Source organism: Mangifera indica, chromosome 16 (assembly GCF_011075055.1).
Source record: "Mangifera indica cultivar Alphonso chromosome 16, CATAS_Mindica_2.1, whole genome shotgun sequence".
Classification (NCBI taxonomy): domain Eukaryota; kingdom Viridiplantae; phylum Streptophyta; class Magnoliopsida; order Sapindales; family Anacardiaceae; genus Mangifera; species Mangifera indica.
This window is the reverse complement of record NC_058152.1, coordinates 10,244,495-10,257,628: the sequence shown is the minus strand read 5'-3', so window position 1 is coordinate 10,257,628 and position 13,134 is coordinate 10,244,495. Positions and strand designations below refer to the sequence as shown.

The window sequence follows — 13,134 nt, the reverse complement described above, 5'->3', positions numbered from 1 at the left end:
GCAATGTTATATAAGTATCTTTTTTAGTATATAATTAGGTATATAAATAATATATCATCATTTAATTGAATATAATTGTATCTTCAATTCAACATCATACAATTACATAATGATGCATTATTTATATACCCAATTATGAATTCATTCAAAAGTGTGCATGTCGTTAAGCTTGATGGCATTGCAGGCTTTGTTGTCACCTTTACCGTGCCCCAATAAAAATAAATAAATTTAAAAATTATCAATAATTCTTGTTTACAATCTGTTCCATTTTGTATTAATTGATTGTGCATGCAGCAAAACTAAATAATATAATTATGAAAAGGTGATCAACAAAAGGATAATTTGTTTGGTTTTAGAAAACTTATAGATCGAGAGGTTTCATTGCATTGTTTGAAACTTAAAAGAAAAATGTTCTAAATTACCTTTATCACATATCCAACATAATAGAAAAGTTGTATTGTCCCACACATAATAAGGATTCATGAGTAGAGGTGGATTTGAGCTTATGCCAAAGAAGGATCAATTGGAACTCTATTCGAATCTAAAATAGCAAGCTCAAAATTAAGTTAGATTATATCAATTGCTCAAAATCTAAACTATCCTTAAAGTTTTTAAGTTTTTATATATATATAAAATCTTTTGACAAAAATTTTATATTTGGTTTTATCATTTATAAGTTTTGAGAGTATATTTGATAATGTAAATAAATATTAATAATATTTTTTTCAAACTTTCGAATAAATATAATAATAAATTATGTTGAATCTATTCAATCACAGTCAATCGTATCTATCAATTGACGGGTCTAATAGGTAAAGCCAGCTCACCAACCCACAAAAATGTCAAGGCCTACAACACAACCTTGAATCTCTTAGTTATGTCTTTGCTAGTTTTTAGTAGGTCAATTTACGTGTATTTTCACACAAACTCGAGATTCATTCAATTAGATAATTTCTCTTTGAAAACAAAGATAAAATTCTTAACGGGCTGCAAGAGTAGGCCAAGGCCCAAACTAGGCCTCATCTTTCCTTAAGGGATAGTGTGATTGCAATGGGCTAAAGCAAAACGGATTGAGACAAACACATCCTAAAAAAGATGAGAAAAAGTTTATTAAAATTTAGATATTAAAATTCGTTATTCATGGTTGACTACTTACCTCATACAAAATATGCATTCATATCAAAATATAAAAATTCAAACCATACTAACTTAACTTTTTTTTATTTAATATAAGACTAAATATATAGTTATTAAGAGCTTTAATTTAAAATTAATATGATGTAACGAGAGACTCAAAAAAAAAAAAAGATATAGCAAGATCAAAATTAAATAAAAATAAAATTATATAAGATCTAATAAAAAATAATAAAATCTAAAAAAATGTTAGTATAAAATTTTAGAAGTTATTTTGACATTTTCAATATATTTAACTAATAATTTTTCTAACATTTCAAAGTGTTAGAAAATCCTCCTTGGATCCGCTACGCTGGCATGTTGAAAACTTAGGCAAGTCATAAATAAAATATGACTAAACAACAAAGATTATTACACAACAAACATGAAACAAATGTTGTATAGATCACCCAAAGCTTCAATATATAGAGCTTCATTTGATGATCTTTTCAATCCTCTATTCAAATTGGCATACTACAAGCTCTGGTGTGAAGTGATAATAATGGAAATGCTTTCTTCATAGGAGCCGGGTATGTATGTATTACTTTATAATCTCTAAAATCTTTCTCCGAATATAATTAAATAATTTTAAATTAAAAATTTAGTATAAAAACTTTTGTCGAATCAGTCTAACATCTTGAAGCAAATCCCTTGAAGCAAATCCCGATGTTCAAACCCTCTAGGGTTTTAACAACAAAATGAAAGATGAAGAAGACAGCTATAGAGTTGATAATTTTTGATACATTTATATGAATCCAGAAACAGGGAGAACTCACATGGCCAAAGAGTGTCTAAAGTCAACATTGAAACAAATAGGAAACCAAGACGTAAATGTTGAGACAGGTATACAAAGCCCCCCAATATGGACAAGGGAATAAATATAATTCAATGCTCTCTTAGAAATACAGAAGAACTCAGAATACAAAAAAAGATAAGAGAATGAACCCTAACACTCAGAAGAATATAATAAAAGAATTAATCAAAAACCATGTAAACAAATGACAATGTGTCAGTCCCCAGGGTCTTCTATCTACAACTACAACGCCCCGCAAGCTTATAGCTTGCTTTCACAAAAATTTTCATCTTCTCTTTGACAAACCTGAAACAACCAACAGACGAACGAAGCCACATAAAAAATGTTGGAATTTGGTATTCAGAGTTGGAAGAGCTATCTCTTCAGTAACTCCATGTTTATGATTATGATCTTACGACCTTGTCTTTATTCCATGAATCTTAGTCACAATTCAATCCACATATCTCTAACACAGGGCCATCTCGGTTGACGAATGGGTTTATTCTGACCCACAAAAGGGTCAAGATTGAGGCCAGAAGAATAGACCAGACTAAAATGATGGTAGGCATCCGGTCCTGTTTTCCTAGTAACCCCTTGAGGAAAGGGTAGAGATGGATGATGACCCAAAGGGCAAAGAATAGCCTACCAAAGAGAGGGCCCCAGGAATCGTACCCATTATTGATGGCATCCGCAACACCAACAATAACCCCGACTATGTTTATGATGAGCAAGGTTGTGGGAGGGATTAATAATGTTGTCCACTTGAAGAGGTAGAGCTCAGAGAATTCACCATCGTCTGCACCTTTAGAGGTGACAGTGAAGTTTGTGTTTACACCAGCTAAAACCTTGAGTAAACCCTGGAAAAGAGCAAAAAGATGTGATGAAGCGCCTCCAATCACCCAGAACTGCTCGTTTCTCCACCAGTCATCTATGCCAACACCACCCCACTGCATCTCAATGATACCAGTTGCAGCAATTGATATGAAGAGAGCCATGAAAATGAGACCAGCATAGTTGCTAATCTGTTGATAGAAAAATGCCATGAATTAGTAGGAAAGTTCACCTGTCTAGTATCAGTTCTAATAAGATCAGAAAGATTCAAATCCTAAAGTTTGAATTCAACTAAACATAAGATGCACTTTTCCTTCCCAATCACATAAGATTTTACTCACTGTTTCTAACCAAAATAACAGGTATTAGCAGTCTTAAAATGAATAATCCAAATAGAATTTTCCTTGATCTAGGCATTTTATAAAGAATATTAATGGGAAAGAAGTCAGGCTTTAAAGGATATATTGGAAACATAGCTAAGTTTGAAATTCTGAGTGGGGTGGAGCTCTTACCTCAGGAACAATGAATTTCCCAGTAAGGAGGCAGATGGCTGGCAGGGTACAGTAAACAAGCAAGGGAAGGGACGTCCAAGGATAGACCACAGAGTTTATGTACGAGAATCTTTCCAACCATTTCAGCCCACCACCATAGCCATACCAGATCGGACAATGTCTGCTGAAGAAGATCTCAACAGATCCAAGAGCCCATCGAAGAACCTGGTGTAGACGATCTGAGAGATTTATAGGCGCCGAACCCTTAAAAGCAGGTCGTTTAGGAATGCAGTACACTGATCTCCAGCCATGGCAGTGCATCTTAAATCCAGTCAGGATATCCTCCGTCACAGAGCCATATATCCAGCCAACCTAGTACAACATTTAAATGTTTAGCTACATTTAAACGTTTAGCTTTTGTACTGGGAACTAAAAATAGAACTTGCATATGATAATTTTTTAGAAAAGTTCCATTTATACTCACTTCCTTTCCCCATTCTGTTTTATCTTCGTAACCACAGCTGATCACTTGGATGGCTTCCCTCAACAGTGAAGCTGGACTGGCATCATGTGGTATTCCGCCGTTCTCCAGAAGAGTGGAAGCTACAAAAACTGGAGACTGCCCAAACTTCTTCTCCAATTTGATTTGGGAAATACCAGTATATTTCTCAATGGCTAATTCTGCAATAGCAACCAAGTCTTTATAATCAGAACTAGTCTAAATTTAACAACACCACAAATGAAAGTAGAAAGTTACACTTGGGGAAAATTTACCTTCCACTCCCTCTTCAATATTCTCAAGAGCATGTATTTGCTTTGATGCTTCCTTGTTCTTCAACTTCTTTTTCTTATCCTTTGGCGTCTTTGCCTTTCTGTTCTTTCTAGATCCACAACAGAAACAGCACCATCTTGGCCAGCAATTGCAGGTCCTGCCAGGGGGCTTCTTCTTAACTGGTGCATCATAGCCATAAAGTGCTTGCCTTCTGAAAACACATCCAGTTCCAACATATATTGGTCCTTGGATGCCATCTAATCCTTTCATGTTGATCTGTTTCAGTGGGATATTGGATTCTCAGACTTCGACAAACAAAAGAGAAAGAGAGAGCAAAGAGAGGAACATTTTTTAATAGAAGCAGAGAAAGGTAACATACATCAAAGAACACAACATTGCGGTTTGAGTATCTATCATGACGATCAATTCCATCAAATCTTTGTGGAAACTGCACATAGCAAACTTTTTTCCCTGATTGAGGATCCATCATGAAGCACATGGCTTCTCTAAGAGCTTTGCTGTTGTTAATATAATGATCACAATCAACATTGAGAAGATAAGGAGCATTTGAGAGAACTGCAGAGACCCGTATCTTCACAAACAATAACAAAATAGGATTCATTAGTCTAGGGCAACAGGTTAATCATCAAAAACTCTAAAACAAAAACCAGAAGAGTGATCCAAAGGCATTGTTGGTACCAATTTGAAGCCTTACCAAAGCATTCATGGCCCCAGCCTTTTTGTGATGGTCAAAACCAGGTCTCTTCTCACGAGAAACATAAACCAGACGAGGCAATTCATTACCATCGATATCACAGACACCACCATGACCAAGGAATACCTGTGCAGTAAGAATTTCTCTTTATATCTCTCTTTATATAGGTCAAATCAAAGATCTTGTTTGATACAAGTGAAGGAAAGACGAAACATGACAGAAGAGTGTTGTTAGCAAACATGAAAGATACTCACCTGAATCATTCCAGGATGATCTCGTACATTGTTTCCAGGCCATGGAGTCCCATCCTGCATGGTCCAACCATCCTCAGGAACTTTTTGTGCTGTGGCAACCAATGCATTTATCCTAACTTTGAATTCTTCATACTCTCGCTGTAAAAGATCAAAAATGAAAGTTCAAAACATTAATTAAAAAACCTTTAGGACTTTAATGTAATAACCAGAAAACTGACAGAAGCCATTGCTACACAGATATATTAGATCTTCGATTGACTTGACACAGACATCCTCTTAGAAGTGAAGTCAACTATATGTTACATTGGAAACAACATGATATCGGATAACAAACCTTCATTGCTCGCCTTTCTCGAACAAATGCTGGATGAACTTTGTTCTTCAAATAGTCAATCTTCTGCGAAAAATACCACTCAGGAGCTCGGGGCTCAATACTAAATTTTTTACAAAAAGGGACCCATTTCCTAGCAAACTCAGATGTCTCAGAGAGTGCCTCAAAAGTAAGCATGGCAGCACCATCGTCTGATACATAGCATGCAACTTTTTCAACTGGATAATCAACTGCAAGGATGGATAGGACAGTGTTTGCAGTGATCAGTGGAGGTTCTTTCATAGGATCAACCGTACTCACAAAAACATCTACACTAGCCAACTCTGACGGTTTCCCTTCTTTCTCATATCTGAAAATTAAGGGCCAGATGATGAGTAAAATAATAGAACGACAGGAAAAAACCTATAAATGTGGACATGATTTTATAAGGAAACAAACTATTTCTGAATAATCATGTGAAAGTTTCCAAATTTGTACAAAGTGAAGTATAACTCAATATACCTGAGTGACAACCTATCAAGGTATGTTTCTCGGGTTATAGGGATCCACTTTGGGAACTGATCAAGAATCCATGACACAGCAAACCATATCTCACAGATTACAGATGTCAACCAGAGACCATATGCATCATTTACAGGATGAAGGATTCTATACTGAAAGAATAAGCCAAGAATTACAAGCCGGAGAATGATTATCAATCTGTATGGGCTTATCTTGCTTGAGGGAATTGGTAATTTCCTTGAAAGTGGCTGTCTGCCTTCATCCATCCTGAAAAATATATACCAACAAAACTTGTAAGTATTACTCAAGTAAAAATATTCAATAGAATAAAGATGCCATTCTACAGAAGTTATAATATTGTTGAGAGACAAATCCAAACAAGTTAATACAATATTTCCAAAGAGTTCAACCCATGTTTGCACAGGGCAAACAGTCACATGTATGGAGGCCTTACAAAACATACTGAAGAGGACAAATGAATTCAGAAAGATAGTTTATGGTAACCAGATAAACACAAAACCAAATAGAACTACAATGATCAGAACACAATCAAGAGCACTTTCATTGTATACAAGCTATATGCAAAAGCCGGAGAAGTACAGGTTTACAGATTCAAAACCATGAGAGAATATCCAATCTTTACGTGTAGTTGATTAAATAATTGATAAAGCCGGCATTTAGCAATTCCCCAGGAAGCCTCTCAACAAAGGATCAAGTAAAACAGGCACCTAGTCCAAATTGAATCAACATGCTATCCATGTAGTCTTCTCATAAAGTTGACTGAAACTTGCCATCTATGCTTGCACTAATTTAAAATCATTTAATGCAAGTGATCAAGTTCCCAATAGCATGAACACATTCATTTTACGCATTCTCTTTTTGTCATTCACCAAAAGGTATACAAACGGTTTGAACTCCATTAGAAAACACAGTTTAGAACCAAAGCACGCAAATTTTTCTTCTATACATTTCTATCTCTTATTAGCAGTATTTCAGTCTAAGCTTCAGGAGTAATTTGAACAGCTGAACAAGCCCTATCTCCTTGATATTATTGTCAAAGTAGTCCTCGAAAAAATCACTAAAAACAAGTGGGCTTAAATATTTTGGTGATGGAGATACATGGCAATTTAATTTCAACGACCAACATGCATGCTGTAATAATTTGCTACAATGCAAATAACACTTGTAGGTCCTTCAAAAGTGATTATTCTCAATGATCCTTAAAACTCTTTTTTCTGAATAAAAAGCCAGCTAGGACAAGAAAGTACAATGGTTTCAAGCAGCACTTACATAGGCAAATCAGGGTCATCCAGTTCATCTCCATTGAAGCCGCCACCATCATTTCCTCCTTCATGCTTAACTACCTGAAGTTTTTCATTCTGCCTTTTCCTCCAATCCTCCATTCGATCCTTCCATGCGACACTTCCATACCCATATACAGCAATGTCTTTCTGGGGAACCATTGGCCTTGGTTGCACTATGACATCGAAAGCACCAAGTTTAGCATAAAAGGAAGAATAATTACAAACAGAATGAAACATAAGAATACATTAATTGAGAATAAAAAGTACTTACAAGGTGTAGAAGGATCAGTATAAGGCATAGGATGAACTCTATTTCCATGACCCATAAATGGGGGCACAATTAGAGCATGATGATCAGAAGAAATCTCAGCATCCTAGAAGAAAGCCAAAAGGTATCACAATGATGTGTATACATCTCACACACAAGAATACAAGCATATATATATATATATATGAGCTTGGAAGATATCCAAAACACAGACACAAGAAAACAAGCACATAGTGACATCAAAAATTTGCTGATGAAATCACCTCTTCTCCATAAGTCAAGAGAGGAATATTAGAATTAAGGGTAGAGGAATCCAGTTCTGTGTGTGCATGGATTCCAGAATTAGCTCGGGAACGTGCCGATATTGCACCCTCCGCAGCTTGCAGTGGACCTAAACCATCAAGGTTTGCATAGTCAAACTCATTATCTATGTCATCAATATCATCTTCCTCCTCGTCACCCTCAACTCTTGGACTTCCTGCAATTTATGTCATGAGTTAGAGGCAGGTTCTAAATAACACAGAACTTAAGAACGAACAAAAAGAGTCTTACCTTTGAGGCGCTTGTATCTGGTTTTGCACTGTGGGCAAGTCTGATTCCCCTCTCTTCTTTCATACTCATAGCAAGGCCTGCATACAGGAAAGGCACATTCATTGCAAGCCACAAATAACTCCCCATCCACCGTAATCTCAATCTCATCACCACATATTTGACAAGTTTGCCCACTCAATTCTTTAACAGACTTTATCTGCACAGACCACCAGAAGAAGTATAATCAGCACCTGTTGTGAAAGGTACAATTAAACAAAACTAGCTAAACTGAATCAGCTTAATGTAACTTCCATTTACCACAAACAAAGTAAAAGAAAAAGAAGACGAAAAGCTCAAGTTCAGCCAGCTAAGTTTGATGAATGATTGCATACTCCCAACAAAGTAATCAACAGTAAAATTATTCCCAATCTGTCTTTTTTCCAATTTTCACAATTTTTTTAGTGAGGGCCCAAAGTCAAAATTCAACATAATTACAGTGATTAACATCTAAGATTACAATGTCAAAACATTCAAAGACTATCAAAACTAGATGTCGGTTTAACTTCTTTATTTTCACATCCCAAATCTTCATTCTTCGCAAGTTCATATTTTCTGCACATCTTCCTTGACTGCTTAAAAGATGTAACACTCCGGCCCTCCTCCTCCTCTTTCTGTTTTAGCATTCTCATTCAAATATTAACTCAGATCACCAAGGCAAGAGCAGATCTAAAAGAACAACACTTGCAACACAATAAGCCTTACATTCTACTTTCTCAAAAGTTTCAGTCCAAATTTCAAACATCCAAAAACTTCTACAAGAGTTACAATAATCTCATAACAACAAGCACACAAGTTATTGGGAATGTCCACAAATCTGGGAGATTCTAACGGAAGTATCAACATTTATATCAGCGCAGAATCTAAAGCTCGTTTCACATATCAGAACAAATCCCGTAAATCTGAACAGAAAAAATTGAAATGCACAAATCTAAACTTTCTTCGATTGATGTAAATCAATACAGAAGCTCAAAATTTTCATCTAAAGACTAAAACTTTCATACTGCTAAAGTGAAATACTTAAACAAGCAAACAAAAAGCAAGTTAATTTATGATCCAATCAACAAGAAAACAAAAACTCCCCAAAATAGAAAAACCAAACCGGAAGAAAAACAAACTCAGATCAGAAAACACAAAATCAACCAACTGGGTATCACATTAAAAAAGCGAAAAAAGGCAGCTTTAGAGTGTCTTACTTTCGCATTTTCATCAGCATTAATCAACACAAACTCGTTTCTATTATGAGACCCAGCAATGAGTCTCCCTCTCGTGTCCATAACTCACCGCCGACACCGAAAAAATCCACTAGCGAAAACCACCTCAGAACTCGGTCATAAACTCAGTCACTCCCTGAAACTCAGTCAAGAGATCCAGTTGACAAGAGTCCGCTCCTCAACTCCCATGACAAGGAAACAAAACCCAAACAAGAAACGATGCCAATGAGAGAGGAGCAGCAATAATAATTATAAAAAGAAAGAAACAATAAAAGCAAATAGGTCTATCTTTTTTTATCAAGCCAAGTCTGTGCTGTAACCTGGCTGGACTTAATGGAAATCCAAAGAGAGAGAAATAGAAAGAAAAAAACAAAGGGGTTGAAAAATGGACGCGTAATGGAGAAGGACAAGAATATGAGTGACAGAGAGACAGAGAGAGAAGGAGATATGATATCAAGTGAAATGAATTATATGTGAAACTAAACTAGCTAATCAACTGAGGTGGATAGACAAATAGAAACCGAAAAAAAGCAAATCAAAAACAGAAACAAAATAAAAAAGAAAATAGAAAAACCAAAATTGAAAAATTATAAAAGGAAGAGAGAAAAGATGATGGTGGGGTAATGAGGAAGAGAGAGAGGAGCGAATGAATGCGAGAGAGCTGTTCTGTGTAGCCCCCACCAAGGTTAGTGACGAGTGAAAACAACTACAAAAGGAAATCCCAAAAGCAATTTCTGATTTTTCCCTACCATCTTTCGATATATGCATCTATGGCAACAAGAACTGCAACTGCAGGGGATAAAAAATGAGTGATAAATAACTTCAAGTCCGTTTAGTTTCGGAAATAGCAAATATGCCCTTATTATGTTTTATCGAATCATAATTAAATATACAGATTTTACGTTATTAGATATACTTAATTATATAATAACATATTATCTATATATCAAATTATACATCCAAAAAAAAAAATATATATATATATATATATATATATATATATATATATATATATATATATAGTTTTATTGAATCTTTAAACATACTTTAAATTCAAATTTGTCAATTAAAGCTTATAACTTAAATTTGATTTTAATAAAAAATAAGTTAACTCAAGTTTGATAGGCCAAAAATTGAAGACAGTTTAAGTTTAATTCGAATAAAAAATGATTATATATAATTCAATTCGAGTTTATAGTTTGAATTTATAACTCAAATTTATACTCAAATTCGTGATTTAAAATCTAATTTATTGATAAAACAATATTGATATATCCAATAATTAATAAAATGATATTATTTTAATAATTGTTCGACATAATTTAAACTGAATCACCTTTTAAGTTTAAATCGAATTTAACCATTGTTCAACTCATAAACTAAATCAAGTCAAACTTTTGTTAGGTTGAGTTTGGCTCTATTTTAAAAATAGCCGGCCCTTTCAACTCAAATTTGAACTAAATTAACTTTTGAGATTAAATTAGTTTGATTCAACTTTAAACCTAGCTAAGATCAACGGAACTATAACTATTTTATGATGGGTTTTTGAGATTGGAGATAAAGTAGGAGGGCCTTAGAAAAAGATCACTTAATTTTGACAAATTTGGGTTAGGCAGAAGTGGAACAGCTGTGAAGTGGTTCTGTGGTTGCTACAGTATGCACTTTTGTCTTCGTTAACTGTTGTTGTGTTGTTCTTTGTTTTCTTGTGGTGGGTTCCTACCTTTTTTAAGGGCATTTTTGGATTCTCATTTACGAAAAAGCATTCTGCCTTAAGTGCTTAAAATTGTAAAATTACTATAAAGAAATTACTATATTGGTTAAAAATCGTAATATTTAAATATTTTAAATTATATTTTATTAAATATAATAATTTTTAACAAATATAGTAATCCATCTATGGTAATTTTACAATTTTTTTTTATAAAAAGTCAGTACGCACTAAAAGGCTCCAGTACTGTGACTAAAATTAAAACGCACCGTTTTAGCCTTACGAAAAAAAAAAACGCGTTCATACAGTGAAGACACGATCTGCGCCGCGTGAACAGATCTTATTTATTACCTCTCTTCTCTTTCTATAACTATTTTTTTATTTATTTTTTATTTATTTATGTATTTATATTAAATATTATTATTTATTTGTGTAAACCGTATAAAATATTTACAAAGCGTTTTTGTACGGGTCAGTTTGACGGTTAAGTAACGTTGACTTTGTAATTAGTGTTGACTGCTGGTTAAGGGCTCAGATCTATCTAATTAATTATGATTAAAAGTTAATTAATTTGGATTAAAGTTTATTAATAGCGCAATTTTTAAGTCACCATAACAAAAATAATTTTTACTAAATTATCCGTATATATTGACGAAACCATGTGTAAACAAATAATATAACTGATTTTTTTAATTTTAAAATTATCTAATTAAATATTATCAAATTAATTTGAATACTCAATTTTTTAAAATATTTATACATATAATTTTGTTGTCAATATATCAAGTATTTGTAGTTTTCTTTTAAAATATGTTTGGTTGGAAAATTTTATATTTCCAAAACTAAAATATTATTCTAAAGATATATTTTTTAAATATTAATATATAAAAATTAAGAATAATTTTATATGTATTTATTTTTTAATAATTATATGTGCACATAATTATCAGTACCTAATTTATTATATAACCAAAACTTAAATATTTTAATAAAAATATATTACTTAAATATTAATAGACATAAATTAAAAGTAATTAATGGTATTGAAAACCAATTAATTAAGTCTTTTTGACAATTATTTGAACCAAACTGGCTTTTTAGTTAAAAAAAACGAAAATCGAAACTAAATCAATTTAAAAATTAAGTAATTTTGAATAGAATAGAAAATATTAATTAATTAAACTAAATTTTTAGTTAATTGTTTTGAATCGATTTTCAAATAATTATCTTATTTTATTATTTTTTCTTTTTTATTTCAAAAATAATTTTAGTACTTTATTAATTTTCTAATCAATTTTTTGTAAAATTAGTTTAATTTGGTTAATCAATTTTAAAATAGAAAAACCAAAAACTAATTGTTTTAATATTTTTAAATTAGTATCCGAATTAATTTTTATAAATAACTTAATTTTTTTGTTTGATATTTGGTTTGAAAATCAATTTAATTTGATTATTGAATAATTTTAAATATTGTTTGAAAGTAACGTTGTGTACAAAGCAGTAAAGATGCAGTTTTATTGATAAATTAATTAAGTATTTAGATGGATTAATCAGTATGAATAATTGTTGTATTAATTAAAATAATAAAATATATCTAATATATTAAAGTAAATTTATTCAATATATTTACGAGTTGAAAATTTTGTTAGGGAGAAGGAATGGGCGCTCCATGGTCATCTTCCAGTGGGGGACGTGCATCTCTTGATTTAGGACAACATCCTTGTTCAATTAGCAAAAATCCCCAATAGCTCCATGCTTCCAGGGACGGGCATGACACTAGTAAAGGGACTGATGTCTCATCTGAGAAGGGCTTCCCTGGTCTGAAACATTAAACATCTGCATTTTGCTCACCTTGTAGTCATTAAAATTTTATGTCATAGACTTTATTAGTTAAATAATTATTTATTATCAACTTTAAATTTAATTTTGAGATAATCGAAACACTTATAGATCCAACAGATTTTATCTAAAAAATATTTATAGTTATAATATTAAAAAATGATTATATATTGTAAAATATCTCAAAAGAATCAAGTCTACTTATTATCTTATTCTCTTGAGTTGTGTTTCTAAATTTTTTAATTATTGCTTTTTTTAGGAGATTTGATAGGGAGCAATACTATGTGTACCCACTTTAGATACACAAATGTATACACACTCATATGTGTCATCATATGATTGGTTATTATTT

The 13,134-nt window shown here is 32.6% G+C and overlaps 1 protein-coding gene across 1 annotated transcript; it reads right to left on the bottom strand.

Moving 5' to 3' along the window:
* Positions 1–2,017: 2,017 nt before the first annotated feature.
* Positions 2,018–9,723, bottom strand: LOC123199099 (cellulose synthase A catalytic subunit 2 [UDP-forming]-like). Its single transcript, XM_044613939.1, has 14 exons — positions 9,218–9,723; positions 7,986–8,181; positions 7,697–7,911; positions 7,437–7,539; positions 7,152–7,338; positions 5,862–6,128; positions 5,364–5,709; positions 5,030–5,167; positions 4,776–4,901; positions 4,440–4,652; positions 4,063–4,336; positions 3,773–3,969; positions 3,310–3,660; positions 2,018–2,988 (listed from the first exon to the last, which is right to left on the bottom strand). Exons 1-14 carry the CDS (start codon positions 9,296–9,298, stop codon positions 2,407–2,409), a joined length of 3,276 nt encoding a protein of 1,091 aa, XP_044469874.1. The 5' UTR covers positions 9,299–9,723; the 3' UTR covers positions 2,018–2,406.
* Between the last annotated feature and the right edge of the window lie 3,411 nt (positions 9,724–13,134).